At 40.8% G+C, this 18,915-nt stretch overlaps 1 protein-coding gene across 2 annotated transcripts in view; it reads left to right on the top strand.

Moving 5' to 3' along the window:
* The first annotated feature begins 17,234 nt into the window (after window positions 1–17,234).
* The window catches only part of chst11 (carbohydrate (chondroitin 4) sulfotransferase 11), a 107,861-nt gene continuing 106,180 nt past the window's right edge, over window positions 17,235–18,915 (top strand). The window contains exon 1 of one of the 2 annotated variants that reach the window (XM_047389124.1): window positions 17,235–17,457. In XM_047389124.1, the coding sequence (XP_047245080.1) occupies window positions 17,355–17,457 (103 nt within the window). In that variant the 5' untranslated portion in view covers window positions 17,235–17,354. Of the gene's footprint in view, window positions 17,473–18,915 lie in introns of both variants that reach the window. The other variant, XM_047389122.1, reaches the window with a different exon arrangement.

Genomic DNA, 18,915 nt, shown 5'->3' with positions numbered 1-18,915 from the left:
GCTTGATCCATAAGACTGTTTAGTTTCGTGAATCCTGTCAGACTAATGTCTGGCTTATTCATAGGATCCAAGGTTTCCCAGCAGAATATTTCTGAAAGCAATAGACTGTTGGTCAACTATCAATTGGGAAAGTTAGCAAATTATGCACATAAAGCTTACATCCAGTCCACCAAAATATATCAAGTTTGGTAACAAGAGCCCAAAGTCATTGAGAAGAGAGTTGCCAGTATGGGAAGGCTAGGGAGACATGCCAGCTGCAGGGCTACTTAGCCTGGGTCCCGCACCGGAGGAAGCAGGTTGAGACAGTTGGATAAAGGCAGCGAAAGACTAGGTGCACTTTTTGGCCAGAATGATCTACCTGTTGTAGTAGCTTATTTTCCCTTCTGTGACTCTACTGAAAGTGGAGGGCTTCCAGGGGACTCTAGTGTTAGTAGATCCTACTGATTTGTTGAAGGTTTAATACTAGGCCCTCTTAGTGTCATTATTCTGGTCTGCATCGTTTCTGTCTGTCTGTTGCTCAAGCCCTCATTTTTTCACCTGCTCCTTCCCAGCCAACTCCTAATCACGTCTCACCCACCCACCTTTTCACCTGGCTTTATAAGCAGCACGCTGACTGGCAAACAGCACCAGATTTTCGAAATCCATTATGTGATTAAATGTCCAGCAGTCCTTCCTTGTCTACTTGCCTGATCCTGATCTCGTTTTTGCCCCTTGAATTTCTCTGCTCTGCCTTGCCCATGTCAGATATCTCACTGGCTTCTGGACATCGAGCTTGTTTCTGCCTCCTGACTACCACCCTCTGCCTAACCCTCGGATCCACCTGCCTGAATCTGCCTCCCCGCGCATGTCATCAATTCTGTGCCCTGACCACCGATTCTCCCTTGGATCCTGTCGCCTGAATCAGTCTTCCCGGCTCTGACCCAGTTCCTGTCCTTTGACCACCGCACTCTACCTGTCCACTGGGTTTGCAAACCAGAGAGCCTGTGTGATGTTATCCTTGTGTCACCAAACCACCGCACTGAGGAGCTGAAATTCTCCTTCCGTATTCTCCCACAGATTCTGAAAAGATTAGAGGCTTTATTTCTGAGCTTATTATTCTCTATCTTCTGCTCAGCCACTAACCTGTCTGTCTGCCCTCAGAGGTTCCTGAACCTGCCGCTGGTGGTTTCCTGCAAAACATCACCTAGAGCTTTTAATAAATCTTTTGAATCTTATCTGCTGTGTCTGGCTGAAATTACACATTATAATGTTGGAGGTACCCACTCTGAGACCAACTAGAAGGCATGCTGTAGGCTCATCAATCCAGCTGCACAAAGACAGGTTGACCCTGCTTGACATCTACTTGTTGCTGTATGATTTAAGACATTATTTATGATTATTTTCTGAAGCTGTATAATCAGTCTCTGATCATATTTGGACCTTCTTGCTGTCAAACTCAAATGGTTTAGAATGCTGTGTTTTTGTGTTATGATGAAAGATGAAAGAAACAAAAAATATCCACGCTGGATTTGTTTTAGCTGCTGATTGGTTCACAAACGACGGTGACATCCAACAGTCAGGGAGTTTCTATGTATCAGCCAGTTAATGAGCATATTTTGCCCCTTGTCAAATTTAGGCTTACATTCTTTACACCACTTAGTTTGTATGATTCCAATAAATCTAGGTCCAGAACAAAATGTTACTGTCAGTATGTCACTGCTAATGTTGACTGCTCACAGCAAGGTGCCATTCCAATGAGAAAAGCAATGTTTCTTTACTATCCCTATTACTGGTCCAAATAAACCAGTGCAATGTAAAAGTATTTGCCCCTTACAGGTTTCCTCTGTTTCTTTATTTTTTGGTGCACTTAAATGTTTTTCCAACAAGTTTTGTTCATTTTTATCTGAAATAGAGTTAAATATATATATTGCTATGAATCAGAAAAAGGAGGACCCAAGATTCAGCCAGACATAGTACTGAAAGTTTAAAAGGTTTATTCAGCCACAGGAAAACGTCACACAGGTAACACTCCTCACAGCTTCCAGGAATCACTGAGGCAGAAAGAGGGATTAGTGACTTGTAGTCTCTCCAGATTTTGCAGGGATCAGAAAAGCCACTAACCTGCTTTTGTCTTGAGTGGAACTTGAAACCCAGAGGGGAAACCTCAGTGGGCGGCAGGCGGTGATCTCCACAGCACAGGTAAAAAGTGACTCCAGGCTGAATAATCAGAGGCCTAGGCTGGCTCAATAATCCAAGGACAGAAACAGGGTCAACGATCGAAACAAGAGGCGTCAGGCAAGGGGCAGGCAAAGGCATAAACCAGATGCAGGAAACAAGGTCGACAACCAAAATCCAAATAGTCCGACAGGGAGCAGACAGAGGCATAAATCCAAAAGGCAAGGCAAGGTCAAGAACAATGATCAGACAGGAAGGAACGCTGGATATCTACTCACACAATGGCTTTCAAAAATCTGGCACCGTCTGCTTGTCAGAGTCAGTATACATCAGGGAAGACACAAGTGCTTGGCATTCCACAGATTGCACTACACTGCAGCAACCACCAGGTGCATCTAATTTGCTGATTGCAGCCAGGGAGACAGGGTAGAGCAGACGTGCCGGAATCATAACAGTACCCACCCTCTAAGGTCCGGCTCCTGACGGACCACGAGGCTGATAAGGATGGAGATGATGAAACTCACGAATTAGGTCCTTATCAATGATGAACCTCGCAGGAATCCAAGTCTGCTCCTGAGGCCCATAGCCCTCCCAGTCAACCAGGTATTGCGTTCCACGTCCTCTTCGCCTGGACCTTAGAATGCGCCGGACCGAGAACACTGGACCACCATCAATGACCCAGGTGGGTGGAGGGGCCCGGAGGTGGGCCCAAGTTGGCTTTCAAAAATCTGGAACCGTCTGCTTGTCAGAGTCAATATATATCAGGGAAGACACAGGTGCTTGGCATTCCACAGATTGCACTACACTGCAGCAGCCACCAGGTGCATCTAATCTGCTGATTGCAGCCAGGGAGACAGGGTAGAGCAGACGTGCCAGAATCATAACATATATACTGTATATGTCATGACACCCTTAACAAATTAGTATATGGATTATGTTAGGATTATGAATCTGAGAATATTATTTAATATGTGATATTAATATTTTAATATTTTATCAAATAATATTTTGGTCTGTTAAGGGTTGTCCTGTGAATACCAGCCCAGTAAGGCGATGGTATTAGGACAAAATAGAAAGGTGTGAGATGACATTATTGAACAGCATAAACTCTGCACACATGGAGTGAATTCACACAATTTCTTAAAATACAAGAATTTATTAACAAAAATAAGTCAACTCAAAGTCAAACATATTTCAATCAACAAACTCTTTACTATGCTAAAACAATCCAACTAAACTACCAAGCAGAATTAAAGAATAGGGAAGACCAATGGGCTATGTACAATATAAACAAGTTGATTAAAAAGATGGTTGAAAACCATGACCAAAAGAGTGATGCAACATTACCATGCAATGTTTATGTTTGAGAACCAAGGATTATCTTGAAGAATCTGGAAACGAAGTTAAGTTAGTCTTGGAACCAACTTAGGCAATAATCAGCATACCTTTAGACAACCATTCACAATGCAAGATCAGATAAATATTATTTTAATAAAATAATGTTTTAAATAATAATCTGCTGAATAAAACCAACCTTCTGGATGACCATTTCTCAATGGTCTAATTAGCTACCTTTATTTATTAAAATAATATTTAAAGAAATATTATTAAGGGAGTATTTTGGAAAAGAGCCAAATCTTTCTGGAGAAATGGGGCTTAATGGTGTTCACTTAGTTATCAAATTTAGTAAAATGATGTTTAGGGACCATTATTCACTAGCTTGAAAACTAACAACCTTTCTGTTAAATACTCTTTAGCAGGTGTTCTTACCGGTTAGCAGTTGAGCTAACAAAAGAAGCTGATAGCTTAGCACCAGAATCAAACACATACCTTTAAAATACCAGGGTAAATAAAAGGGTTAAAATGCATAAGTGCGGACGGCACGTTATGATCAATCTTCTGTGTTAAAATCACCCCTTTAAATAAAGTTTGTCTTAACTTTAAAAACACACCAACACAGAACACAAACTGAGCACGTGTGCTGCAGATATTCTGCTAACACCAAGATAGCTGAGTTCAACAAAAACAAAAACAAACTTCATAAAATGAAAAACATTTAGATAATGAATCTTTCTCTATTACTTCTATCTCTCTGCCCAAAACCTAACCTTGTATGAACCATGCTGAGGAGTTGTCCGGGTGACGACGAAGTTTGAAGAAAGCTCCGTGAACAAAGCGGTTAGCTGCCAGCTAACCTCCGGAGCAGTGGCTAGGCGGCCCGCTCTGTCCGCTGACCACACTGCACGTTAACTGCCGTAATGCGGTCTCCGTTGTCCTTCCTTGGGAAACTGCTGCACTCGGCGTCGTGCTGGGAACTCTCTGGAAACAGTTCGCTTCTGCAGATCTCAGAGAGAACAGTCAAGCAATGCTCGTACCTTGATTACCCCGTTCATGAATGAAAATCACCAGATATGTAGACAGTGATTTATTTCTACTTATCTTGTGCATATGATCGCATGATCTTATGACACCCTTGGATCCAGTTGAAGAGTTTATGTCTGTTTACCAGCAAAGAGACATTAGCACGCTGTCTCCTCCTATCCTGATGATCACCGGCGTGGAAGAGATCGGAGCATTGGAAGGGTGTGCTTTTATGCAGCCAGTGGCATCATGGGAAGTCTGCTGTTACAGTTTGCTTGGCTGTGCCGGAAGTAGGTTAATGCAATTTATTTTGAAAGTTCCAGAAAAGTTTGTACTGGAGTTTCATGTTGAAATCCATGGCTGTGGGTCCCACCATCCCCCCTTTTAGTTCCGAAGAATGAGATGAAGTTCAGTCTTTGGGACTAAACATCAGTCCTCAGCCATGTGAAAAGAGTCACTGGATTCCTGTAGGTAGGCAGAGTTCAACAGTTCATTTTGGTTCAGAGGTTAGTGTTTGGACAGGAGTGAGGCAGGCTTGGGCAGAGACTAACACTAAAACCATTTCTAAAACCTTTCTTATGGTTCAAAACCATAAGAAAGAAAAAGATTAAAACAGAATATAGGGTGTTGGAAAGTATTTACTATCTTCATACCTTGTTTGATAGATTTTACAGCTTTGATTCTGGACTGCAACAGCTTGCCATGTCTTTTAGGAACGCCATTACCTCAGTTATAACGCACCTGCAAATCATCTCAAACTCCTCCTTTGTGATGACATCTTTGGAGTGGCTCCACTCTTTACCACCAACCTTACAGTTCGATGTTGCAATGTGAAAAGGTGTTTGCCTTTTAACTGGCGGCTTGTCTTTTGGCTGACGCCAGTTACCACCCCCTGTTTCTGTTGCATCACTTGGGAAGTTACTTTGCGCTTCTTCTCAGGCCTGTTCTCAGTTTGATTGTTTAACACTCTAACTTTGCCTTTTCCTGCTCTGTCTGAACGGATACGTGTTTCCCACACAAGCTGAGCATATCTACGAATGTCCTGCAAGGAGAGATTCTCTGTTCTGCAATGCATGGTCACTTCATACTGCACGCTAACGTGTAGGTTGTGAAGAAACAAAGACTTAAAAGTGTGGTCTTCTTCAAGACCTGGAGCATAACATCCCTGAAAATAAGCTGTCTTTAAACGGTGGAAATATTCTCTGGGAGGTTCATCCTATTTTTGCAAAACAGTCAAAGCATTAATAGTGGCAGTGGCTTCATCTCTGTAAACATAGTACTCCTCTCTAAGAGCCTGACAGAGAGCTGGATAACTGTCACTAATTTTGGGAGGAAGAGTTTTTATGAACACATGAACACTCTTAGCTGTTGTTTTCCAAATAAGTCTCAGCTTCTCACGATCAGAAGGAAAACGCAAGTCAAGAAGACAATGTTCAACCTCAAGCAGGTAAGCATCAATATTTGACTCCTGGCTACCTGGATCAAAAACCTCTATGTCTTTAGCAAGGGATTCAAGCTGTTTGAAACGGACCCCATGCTCCCAAGGTGGACCACGTCCATCTGAGAACTCAAGCTGGCTAGGTTCATGAAATGGTGGAAGAAAATAAGTTTTCTCATGATTTAAATGAGAGCTTTCTAATGAATGGACTCGTGCAAGTGGTGGTGGGTCAGGTTGGATTGAGTCACCTGAGAACCATGTACGTCTCTCCTGGCCCCTAGGTGTTGACACAGAGTCAGAAGGGAGAAGGGTGCCAATCAGGCTGGAAGGCTGCTCCTTCCACCCAATTGGACCACTTGTGCATGCTGAGTCCAGCACTCGGTCATCTTGGTGGTTGTTCACTGCAGTAGGATTTGGCAGGACACCACTGGAGACCATCTGACTTCCAACACTTTTGTTAAGGTCTGTGGAAGTAAGTTGAACACTTTGACTAAATTTAGGAAGGGGAGACTCTGTATGTGCTGTATGCCTGCTGTCTGAGTCTGCCCCCTGCTGTGGCTGCTGTGAGTGAAAATGCAAATCCGGTAACTGAAAGCTGGGGGTCTGCTCCCCTCTTTGGGATGAAGCTTTCTTGAGCTCATCTGCCTTCAGGTCCACTAACTTTGCTTCAGCTTTCTCCATCCTCTCCTCAGCTTTTGAGAGCTCAAGCTTTGCAGCATTCTCTCTTTGAAGAGCCATCTGGTGGTCAGTCTGTAACTGAAGATATCTTTTAGCTTCCAGTTGTGATTTCTGCTGATACAACAAGGTAAGCTGACAAAGGACATCTGAAATCAGAGCCTCTCTAGTCAGATACTTAATGAAGTTTACCAATTCCTGAATCCTCTCATCACGTGTGGCAAGGTCAAATTGATTTAAAGCATTCCGCTCATCTGGAGACAAACGGATGAGATCAGCAACCACAACCTTCTGCATTGCCACATCTGCTGAATTCATAATGGAGTTTGATTCCATCATTCTGGCAGACACAAAACAACAACAAAGTTATCAGAATATTGCTAAGAGCAACAACATCTAACAAATGCATGTCCAGCTATATATGTATCTTTGGCTATACATATATTGGAAGCATTTGTATGAGCGTAAAATGGGCACAGAAATTGATCATTCAACCTGTGACTTATGACAACACTATGCTCTAAGTGTTATAATGCTATTCCTTTCTCTAAAGACATTTGTGATTTTAGCATTAATGTTTCACCTTTCTTGGGACGAACTAGTAATTAGACATTACTCTTAACCTTTAAGGGAATTTTGTTTAAAATGCAAAGGAAAAAGAAAATTACTACACCTCCTGAGGGTAATAATTGCAATTTGACTTTTGGTTCACCCCCCTTTATGGCAGGGTGGATTAGATTAAATTTTGGAATTTAATCTGGCAAAAATCCTGTTCTTTCAAAACATAAAACAAACTATAAAGTTCCTGAATGGATACATGCATCAAAATTAGGTCAGATACTAAAATTAACTGCAAAGTTAATTCAGTTTCAGATTGTGGTCTTACACAAAACACAGCCTCTGGATACAGATGTACAGCAACTGTCTGGACAGTGAGGTTAACTGAAGTTAAACCAAGTATCAAGTCATCGTTTACACAGAAGAAACCAGACTGAGACATCTAAAATTTGCCTATGTAGCAGAGTTGATTGTTACTAGCACGGAGATACTGGAGTTATTAATTTTGACGAAAGTCTAAAATTGTGAACTCCTGTAATGTCACGAGTTATACTGTTCTCTTAAATATAATCAGTGACATCTGATGTTAGAACTCTGATGTTTTGAGTCCTATTGTGACCAGTGACAGCTGGTTTTAAGCTAATCACTCGGTACATCAATAACGTGCAGTTGTGGTTTATTCATTCGCATTTACGTACAGTGCAAGCTGTTTATGATAATGCCCACCCAGGGACGCCATAATGTTAGGATTATGAATCTGAGAATATTATTTAATATTAATATTTGAATATTTCATCAAATAATATTTCGGTCTGTTAAGGGTTGTCCTGTTAATACCAGCCCAGTAGGGCAATGGTATTAGGACAAAATAGAAAGGTGTGAGATGAACTCTGACATTATTGAACAGCATAAACTCTGCACACACATGGAATGAATTCACACAATTTCTTAAAATACAAGAATTTATTAACAAAAATAAGTCAACTCAAAGTCAAACATATTTAAATCAACAAACTCTTTACTATGCTAAAACAATCCAACTAACTACCAAGCAGAATTAAAGAATAGGGAAGACCAATGAGCTATGTACAATATAAACAAGTTGATTAAAAAGATGATTGAAAACCATGACCAAAACAATGATGCAACATTACCATGCAATGTTATTTATGTTTGAGGACCAATGATTATCTTGACTGTCAACTGTCCATGAGCCTTTTTACATCGCTGTGAAGGAATTTTGCCCCACTATTCTTTGCAGAATTATTTTAATTCATTCCACAGCATCTCAATTAGATTTAAAGTTGTACCTTGACTAGGTCATTAAGCCTTTTTAAAACATACTGTAACAAGACACAACTGTTCCAAAAAACTCCACTTTTGTTTCACCAGTCCACAGACTATTTTCTCAAACATCTGGGGGATCTTCAAGATGTTTTTTTTGGCAAATATGAGACAGGCCTTTGTGTTATTTTTGCTCAGCAGTGGTTAGGGCCTTGTCATTCCCATTAGGATGCAGTTTCTGTCCAGTCTCTCTCTCTCTTTTTTTGTGAAATTGAAGCAAAAATAGTATTTGTTGATTAATTAACACAAGAGGCAATTACTTTTTCCATAAGGTCAGGTTGTTTTGAATAGCTAAATGAACTCATCATTGGAAAACCACCTTCTGTTTTTATTTGTTATCTTTGCCTGATATTAAAATTTGTTTAATCATCTGAGAAATTTAAGTTTGGCAAAAAAGCAAAAACCTTCCATGACCCTATATACCTTAGTTTATGTTTACCAAATGGTCCTTTGGGCACAACCCTACATATAAACATTTAAATTTAAGCAAAATTAACACATTTTTTGAGATCCTGATGACTTGGTAACGACCTGTGCTTCCTTTCAATGGGCCTGCTGATCTCCAGTAACTGCAGGCAGACATCTGGGTGAGTTATGGATGAGTGACCTGAGATGTGTTTGGTATCCAGTTATGGATTTGTGGCTGTGATAGGACATAGGATGACTCAAAGCTTTTTCCTGTTGAAACTTAAGCTAATTCCCAGATAAGAATTTCTTGGATGTGATATATGAGGAAAGTTGGCCAAGCTGAATTGGTGAGCTGCTGTGAAATGAGAGGCAACCACAATCAGTGCTGTCACTTGATAGCCTGGTTCTGCTGGAGGTTTCTACCTGTTAAAAGGGAGTTTTCCTCTCCACTGTCGCTACGTATGCTAAGTATGAGGGATTGCTGCAAAGTTAACGCAAGTGACTGTTCACTGTCTCTACATGCTCATCGAGGAAGAGTGAATGCTGCAAGTCACTGACTGGATGCAATCTGCTGGGTTTCCTTAGATATAAAAAACTATTTGAATAATACCTGAATCTGACTGCACTGTTTCATAGTTAGGATTAATTGGAATTTATGTACCTGACTTGAAATCTATATGACTGGATTGAATTGACTTTGTAAAGTGCCTTGAGACAACATGTGTTGGGCTATATAAATAAAACTGAATTGAACTGAAATTGAATTAATCGTTTCAGAATCTTAGCATCATGACATGATGTGGGTGACTCAAGTGTTAGATTTCTGAGAGGTCAAGGTGGCTTAAAGAAGGAACTTGTCTTCGCAACCATATCATAAAACGGTCGTTCATAAAGGCTTTGTTACGTATGAAAGTTTACTTGATAATTATCCTGATAAGCTGAGATCCACTTCATTAGACAGGAGCACCCTGAAAGCTTAACACTGCTGTTTTTGAATGTGATTGTTGTTAGGAACCGGTCCAATGACTGGAGATGGGTTTTAAGGTTTTGTAGCAGCAATTAAATGGTGTCTCACCAAACCATAACTGGATACCGTTGTGGTGGCTTGTGTGTTTTGGCAATGTTGTACTCTGGGTTGAGCTTAGGTTTATTTAAAGGGTAAAAAGACAGACCTCTCTGCTCCTTTAGTTTTCACCTCATTGACACGAACCCAGCAAATGCCCAATAATTCCCCCAGGGAGAGGAAACAGTTGGAGGGAATGCCATACTGAAAGTCATGGTCTCCTGATGCAAGAAGGCAGGAAAGCATAGTAACAGGTGAAGCCTGACAGACAAAATTTGCTGCTGAACGACATTTTGCTCTGTTCTTATAATTTGTAGGAACTGAACATACGGCACAAGCCTCAGAGGCTGAGACGCAATGGCATAATTTAGTAGAGGTGTTGATTAAAACAAATGTAAATATAATTTATTGTTAAGGGTTCTCAGTGTAATTGTAAATGATCTGTAGCTAGGCATTAGGTAGGAGATCTTGACAAGCTTGTTTTATATCCTTTGCCTGCCTCTACCATACAACCAGTAAAATCCAGTTTCTCATACAAATTGGGATTTTTGGCCAGATGTTTCTTTAAAAAAACACCCTTTGACACTCATAGTTTCCCCCATGACTACAGCTCCACACTCCCCATTAAAATGTTTGCCTCCTGTGATTCTGGACGAAAGTTGTAGATAGTAACCAGTGCAAAGGCTCACATGCATACAGATTTCAGTCTTGTTTTGCCATGAACATAGTTTTCTAAAATAATGAAAAATGCCCTGGTTACTCCCCTGGTCTTTCTCAACTCCAGACCTGCTTTTCTAAAGCAGATATTAGAAAATGTGCAAGTGACTTTTTTTCTTTTGGCACCTGCTAAAAAATCCATTAAAGCATAGTATTGTTGAAACTTGTACGCATCTCACTGCAAGGTTAACATTTTACAATGAGGTCCATCCATCAATGTCCTCTGCCCTTAGATAGTTGTTCAGAGTTTGCATATGATCTTGTGGTGTTGAGGCATTAGTTGGTCCTGCAGCTGAATATGGAGAAGGTTTTACAGCCTCCATTAACCCAAAATTCTATAATAAGCACTCCTATAATATACATAACGTTAAATCACAAGGGAAATCTAAGGGTCCTGAAATGACTGAATAACTACACAGAAAACCTGGGTGCCATGTTGTTTTTTGTTCAATACAAAATAAAACAATTAGCCTATTCCCACGTTACTCTTCTGTTTTGATCTAATTTATTTGAGACATTCTTATTTTTACAAAATTGGAAATAACATCTTAGTGTCCTAAAAAGGGAAACTGTGGAGGACTGATTTAATGTTATTAAAAGTATGTATCAATCTCTCACTTGCTCTCTGAAATTTTTACCTCTAAATACCTGTCATAAATCTAAGAAAATGTTTGGGAAAAAAAATTTAAACAGAGGAAGACCTCTAAAGTTCAGCAGGTTCAAATGCCCAGAAATAGCCTCAGATCAACTAGGAAGCCTTAGTCCGGGTATGATGATGTCGCCTCTTAATGAACCGGACTGGTTCCCTATGTATTGGAATATCCTGTTTCTCAGCTCAGTGGACAGGGGAATCTCGGCACACCTTCTGTTTGATCCAGCCTCGAGGTTGTCTCTGGCCCAGATGCTGGATTGGCTTGGTCCCTTTCTTTGGAACTCAAAACTGAATCTCTAATCATGGAAAGAAGCTGCAGGATAAGCTGAATTGTCTCTTTAGCAGGTGCCCAACGACTAAATAACCTAAGCTGTCTGGAATCCAAGGAATCCTTCATGTTTACTATATACACTAAAACATTCCAACCAGGGAAAAGATGAGGTTTCATTTGGTTAACACTTTAAAAGTTAGAACTAGCTTAACAACATCATTCACTTAAAGAACATTGTCATGTATGTATTGATTTGCATCTAAATTCAATCTGAAAAGACTCGCAAAGAGAGGGTTGGCAATTAGAAAAGTTTTAATGATGTGAAATTACATAATTACATCTTTGGCGCTCGGACCTGGGAGGAAGACATGAATGTTGAGAATGATATGAGCTAGGATGAACATTGTAAAGCTTATATTTAGAGATGTCTTCCCCCTGATTCGACACTGGTGGTGGATTGGCGGCCAGGGAGCGAGGAAGCCAGGAGTAGATGGGAAGGAAGATGGTGGAAGTGGGGTGGAGGAGGGATGAGCTCAGCTGACAAGTGAGGAGGAACACAGCCGAAGGTCCTTTAAAAACAAGGCATCGGAAGGCGATTGGATGATGAATCAGGCGGACAGGATGCTGACTGGAAGGCCGGCAGACGCACAGGGAAGTCATTGGACAGTGAGACGGCGTGGGTGAGTCTTTCATTCTGAATTTTCGTTAAACTCCATTAAACAGTTCAGTCTCCACTTCAGTCTCAGGCACACTCTGTAAATAAAATATGTTTTGTATCTCAATGTAGTGTCATGATGACAGCCTTTTACACGGCACTGGTCAGCATGTGATATTTGTGTATCTGTGGATGTACAGGGGTTGGACAATGAAACTGAAACACCTGGTTTTAGACCACAATAATTTATTAGTATAGTGTAGGGCCTCCTTTTGCGGCCAATACAGCGTCAATTCGTCTTGGGAATGACATATACAAGTCCTGCATTGTGGTCAGAGGGATTTTAAGCCATTCTTCTTGCAGGATAGTGGCCAGGTCACTACGTGATACTGGTGGAGGAAAACGTTTCCTGACTCGCTCCTCCAAAACACCCCAAAGTGGCTCAATAATATTTAGATCTGGTGACTGTGCAGGCCATGGGAGATGTTCAACTTCACTTTCATGTTCATCAAACCAATCTTTCACCAGTCTTGCTGTGTGTATTGGTGCATTATCATCCTGATACACGGCACCGCCTTCAGGATACAATGTTTGAACCATTGGATGCACATGGTCCTCAAGAATGGTTCGGTAGTCCTTGGCAGTGACGCGCCCATCTAGCACAAGTATTGGGCCAAGGGATTGCCGTGATATGGCAGCCCAAACCATCACTGATCCACCCCCATGCTTCACTCTGGGCATGCAACAGTCTGGGTGGTACGCTTCTTTGGGGCTTCTCCACACCGTAACTCTCCCAGATGTGGGGAAAACTGTAAAGGTGGACTCATCAGAGAACAATACATGTTTCACATTGTCCACCGCCCAAGATTTGTGCTCCTTGCACCATTGAAACCGACGTTTGGCATTGGCACGAGTGACCAAAGGTTTGGCTATAGCAGCCCGGCCGTGTATATTGACCCTGTGGAGCTCCCGACGGACAGTTCTGGTGGAAACAGGAGAGTTGAGGTGCACATTTAATTCTGTCGTGATTTGGGCAGCCGTGGTTTTATGTTTTTTGGATACAATCCGGGTTAGCACCCGAACATCCCTTTCAGACAGCTTCCTCTTGCATCCACAGTTAATCCTGTTGGATGTGGTTCGTCCTTCTTGGTGGTATGCTGACATTACCCTGGATACCGTGACTCTTGATACATCACAAAGACTTGCTGTCTTGGTCACAGATGCGCCAGCAAGACGTGCACCAACAATTTATCCTCTTTTGAACTCTGGTGTGTCACCCATAATGTTGTGTGCATTTCAATATTTGGAGCAAAACTGTGCTCTTACCCTGCTAATTGAACCTTCACACTCTGGTCTTACTGGGGCAATGTGCAATCAATGAAGACTGGCTACCAGGCCGGTCCAATTTAGCCATGAAACCTCCCACACTAAAATGACAGGTGTTTCAGTTTAATTGTCCAACCCCTGTACATGTATGTTAGAAATCAGTTTTCTGAGTGTCTCTTAATGCAACATTGGAAAATCAAAGGAAATCAGCCAAGATGTTGGGAAGAAATTTGCGGACCTCCAAGTCTGGATAATCCTTGGTTACAATTTCCAGATGTCTGAACTTGCCACCTTCATCTGTTTTAACAATTCTACACAAGTATAAAAAGCATAGAAATGTCCAGCTATTATACATTTCAGGAAGGAGACAGCTTTTGTCTTCCACAGACGAACAAAAAGGCTGTCTGAAGCTAGAAAGAGAAAACCATTATCTAAGTCATGGACCATTAGAGCCGAATGGTCACTCAAAGAAGAAGCCATAATTTCAAAATCAACAGAAAAAAAAACACATGACAGTTTGCAAAAACACCCTGGATGCTTTGTTCAGATTAAACTAAATTTAAGTGTTTGGCCATAATGAACAACATTATAGTTGGAGGAGAAAGGGGGAATCTTATCAGCCAGAGAACACCATCATAACTGTGAAGTACGGGGGTGGCAGCATCATGTTGTGGCGATGCTTTGCTGCAGGGGAAACTGATGCCCTAAACAAAATACATTGTTTTATGAGGAAAGAATACTGTGGGTAAATATTAAAGAAACATCTCAATACAGGAAGGAAAATCTTGCAACCTATTGTGAGAAGCTTGTGGAAGGATACCCACGGTGTGCAATTTGAGAAGCAATTTAGCGTAAATGCCATAGAAATATATGTAAAATCCTGAATTTGAAGAAAGTTAAAAAAGCTCTCTTTTTCATTTTCCGGCATTTAGCAAATATAAAGAACTTTGGTCATCCTGAATGACCTAAAACAGCAAAGGTTTAGTTTAACTGAATGTCAGATCTTGAGAACAAAATGTGTCTTTCAATAGTGTATAGAAATTATTTTGGTTCTACTGTGATTCGTACCAATCAGAGTCCAGGAGCACATGTTCTATAATTTGATAACACATCATTTTGTCTAAAAAGCATAAAAACAATGTACTGTTTGGCAGACCTGTAGCTGGTGTTGATGGACTGGATGTAAACTACTTCATGCAGTGATTTGGTATAGCCAATAACAATGCCTCATGTTAACTCAGCCAGCAACAGTTTTTGTATGTAAAACCTGAATCTGAAAAATATTAGCAGTGACATTCATGCTGCAGAGCAACCAGGTGAAAAAAGCCTTTATGGTTTCTTCTCAACAGAACTCAGACACAGCTGAGTTGTTACTGTGGCTCAGTAGGAAGAGTAGTCGTCTTGCAATCGGAAGGTTGTGGGTTTGATTCCAGCTTCCTCATGCTGTTTGTCGATGTGCCCCTGGGCAAGGCACTTAACTTCAAGTTGCCAACCGATCTGTGTATCGGTATATGAATGTGTGAGCATTAGTGAGTGCAATTGGGTGAATGTGGCTCTAGTGTAAAGCGCTTTGAGCGGTCTGTGTGACTGGAAAGGCGCTATATAAATTCAGTCCATTTACCATTTGCTGTGACTGACTGCTAGTAACAACCACTCCAACTGCTATATTCTGTAGACCATTTTACATCCTCTGGTTTGTATGTGAGTTTTATGTGTAACAAAAGTAGAAATAAACACCAAACAATACACCAGAATAAGACATATTACTGGTTAAAATGCTTGGAAAACGTCTTTGTCTCTAAATGTTCTGTATGGACCTGTTGCATGTTTATTTTTTGAATTTCCACACATGCATCTTCACTGAGTGGCAGAAACTAGGAGATGAAATCAGCATAAAAACACATAAATACTGCAAGTTGAAAGCTTTGCTTTTAAAACATATTGTGATAAAAGAACTACTATTTGCTGCTGGATCTATATTCAAACCTGAGTTGGATACCCAAGAAAAGCATTTATACACAGTATTTATTTTGCTTCGTTACTGAAATATAATCAATCAATATACAGTCATATTCAATGAGTTACAATATTACTGAAAAGTTCATTGATTTCAGTAACTCAATTCACTAAGTAAAACACATTATGTAGACTATTTACACACAGACTGATGTTTTAAAGCCAGTTTTTCTGTTAATTATGATGATTTCTTGCTTAGAGCTAATGAAAACAGGACATTTAAGATTAGAATATTAGATCAGACCAATAGAAAACAATTTTAATGCAGAAATGTGGACTTAATGAAAAGTAAGCTTAAAACCAGCTAGAAGGTTGGAAGTTTAGAAAGGTAATTTTAATCTGACACAAAAGCCTCATCGGAAAGCATATTCTAATTTATTGAATATAACTGTATATACGTAGTTCATTATTTTTGGCAGCTGGCTCATAAACGTAAATTGCATTTGTTGTCTACACTGTTCCCTACATAGCTCTGCTTTTTTAATCACTGTGGCTTTATTGCCAAGCAGAGAGAAACTGAGGGCTGGACTTGCCACTCACAAAGTCACCGCAGTGGGTCTGTTGTGATTAACAACCAGTTCATCTGTTGATCATAAACAGTAATCATTATCACAAAGTTTTAAGTATCTTGCTTGAACATGTGCATGCACAACACAACACATTTGTGAAAACTGACACCTTTCAATTTAGTTGACTTCAATTCGTCTGCTGTCTTCCACTTATCCGAGAACAAGGCCGCTGGGGTGCTAGGATCAGAGGGAAACCTGGACATCCCTCTCCACAGCAACACTTCCCTGCTCATTCTGTTGGATCCCAAGGCGTTCCCGTAGGATCTTTTAAAATATGATTGTATTTATTTTTAAATGACCTGTATCATGAGTTTGGGTCTTTGTGAAGCACTTTGTTATTTAAATCTGTAAAATGTCCTTTTTGACTTAAATGAATACTAACTCACATAATCATTAAACAAACATCCTGAATAAAATTTTGACAGCTAATATTGAATATCCTTCAGTGTTGCTTTTATAGTGTTGTAGCTTATCTAACCCAGCAGTTTGGAATAACTCAACCTTTACCTGAGTGACCTATAATAAACAAAAATCTGATTTATTCGTACATACTGGAGCAAAACGCATGTTTTGTTAGGAACATATTTATGTGTTATAGTTTTTTTTTTTATAAACATTCTAACATGTTATCACTTCATTATATTTTTGGAATTAATGTTTTATCTTTTATTTTTAAGACATTTCACACCTTCCTAAAGCCAACATCATATGTCTTTTCCCTGATTCTAAGAAATCCTCTGAGTGTAATTTCATCCCACAGTTCTGGCAGACAGCTTCACTGTTTTTTTTTTAACTTTTTATCTTTACGACTCAAGCAATTATTACGGACATTTTGATTAAAGTTTTCGCGGTAAAGTGGTTCATCTATTAAGTAGAAAATAAAATATTGTTATTGCAAATTAGAAGAGCTGAAGGAACAGAGCCCACATGTGGACGAGCTCATTCTCGTGGAGCAGGGAGGGGGGGCACCCTCCCTCTGTCTGTCCCCCCTCCCCGTCCCGCAGCTCAGCTTTGGTACGCTCCGAGCTGGATGCGTTTGGCTCAGTGACCGGCGAACAATCCTCATCAGTACCAAGCAGAACCCCCGGAGCTTCCCCTTGGTTCCCCTTCCACAAAGCGAGCCGCAGCCTGCAGCCTCTCCGTCCTGATGAAGCAGACTCTAGGCGAGCTGATGAGGATGAACAGGATATGCCGGATGGTTTTTGCCACTTGTTTGGGATCGTTTATTCTGGTCATCTTTTATTTTCAAAGTATGTTCCAACCAGGTACGATCTTCATTTCCTCTTTCTGCCACTCTCCTGTGTGTTTACAGCTGTCTCTGTGAGGGTGTGTGTGTGAGTGAGTGTGTGTGTGTGAGTGTGTGTGTGGCCTCTTGGCACGCTGACACGTCGATGTTCGGGCTGTACAGTAAAAGCAGCCAATGAGTAATTATCCCTGCTTGAAGACGCAGATCTTGGAGCAGTTAGCGTGGCGCATCCACAGTGTTCGGAGCGCTGTCTTGTTGCGCTTTTGTCTGCCCTTTGTTACTGGGAAGTGTGGGGACTGTGCGCTGTGATGTGGCTGGACTTGCTGCCTCTCACCAGACAAGTGGCATGGGCATGTTTGCGCTGGGGAGAGGAGAAAGGGGGGTGTTGGGGGGGTCGGGGTAGGGGGGCTTTGTCCTAAAAAAAACGTGGCTTGGCGAAGGGAAGAACTGCGGGAAGCAGCGGCGGGGTTTTGGCATGGCGTGGGCACCGGATCTGATCAAAAGACCGCAGACTGAGCCGTGATCACCACGGAAAGCATGTCTGCGCTTAAACTATCCCCAGGGAACATTTAGGATCATGTGTCCTTTCTGCTGTGAGCTCGTTTAAAAAAATCATCACTCAACAAAGGGAATCCTCACCGCACTAATAGGGAGGTTGTTTTCTCTCGGGAGTTTGTTTAAATGGGTTTTAAATGTCGAGATCTAGTTTGTTTCTTTGCCAACCATCCCTTGTGTCGAATCCACGCCCCTGCACGAAGGTGGCACAGCGGCGTCTCTGTGAGCTGAACGATAGAAGGCTGCGCTCAGACGCGCAAAGCTCAGGCGCACACGGCTGGTTCCTATTGAAAACTGAAAAGGAGTTGATCAGTATTAATTTGTGAGAAAAATTACAATAACAGCAAAAAAATTAAAACTCTCTCAATTAGCAAGTGTGTCTTTTCTGGAAAAGTTGAATGAAAGCCATAAGAAGGGGTTAACATAAATCATGTTGGCATACAAGAACCATGTGAAACAACGTTCTCTGCTAAGAGTGATTGTTACTGACCACTAAAACAGATATTCTACAGTTGAAAACTTCTATTTTACAGTTTTCAGACATTTAAAACACTCTTACCTTAGTTAAAAAGGGCTCGTCATATAAGCATAATTTACAGTAGTCAAGGCTTGGCCTGTTGTTAGTGTCATTGAGCTTTATGTACAAATCTGACCAGGAGATGGACCGATCAGGTCTTTCCTGGCTAATACCGATTTCAATTGTTTTTGACTGATTCAGATCTTTTTTTTAATGCAGACTATAACACATAAAGGAGAAAAATGTGCTGTGGGTTCTTTGATCAAGACAGTTTTAAATCCAACAGAAATTGAAAGAATTACAAGATCATCCTCATTTATACACTAAAGCATTTCTTCTTAATATTTATCTGATTTTTTAATAAACTTCAAAAAGTGCATCAAAGTAGAC

This window comes from Girardinichthys multiradiatus, chromosome 17 (assembly GCF_021462225.1).
Source record: "Girardinichthys multiradiatus isolate DD_20200921_A chromosome 17, DD_fGirMul_XY1, whole genome shotgun sequence".
Classification (NCBI taxonomy): Eukaryota; Metazoa; Chordata; class Actinopteri; order Cyprinodontiformes; family Goodeidae; genus Girardinichthys; species Girardinichthys multiradiatus.
Note: the sequence above shows the minus strand (reverse complement) of the source record. Positions and strands in the feature narration are given on the sequence as shown.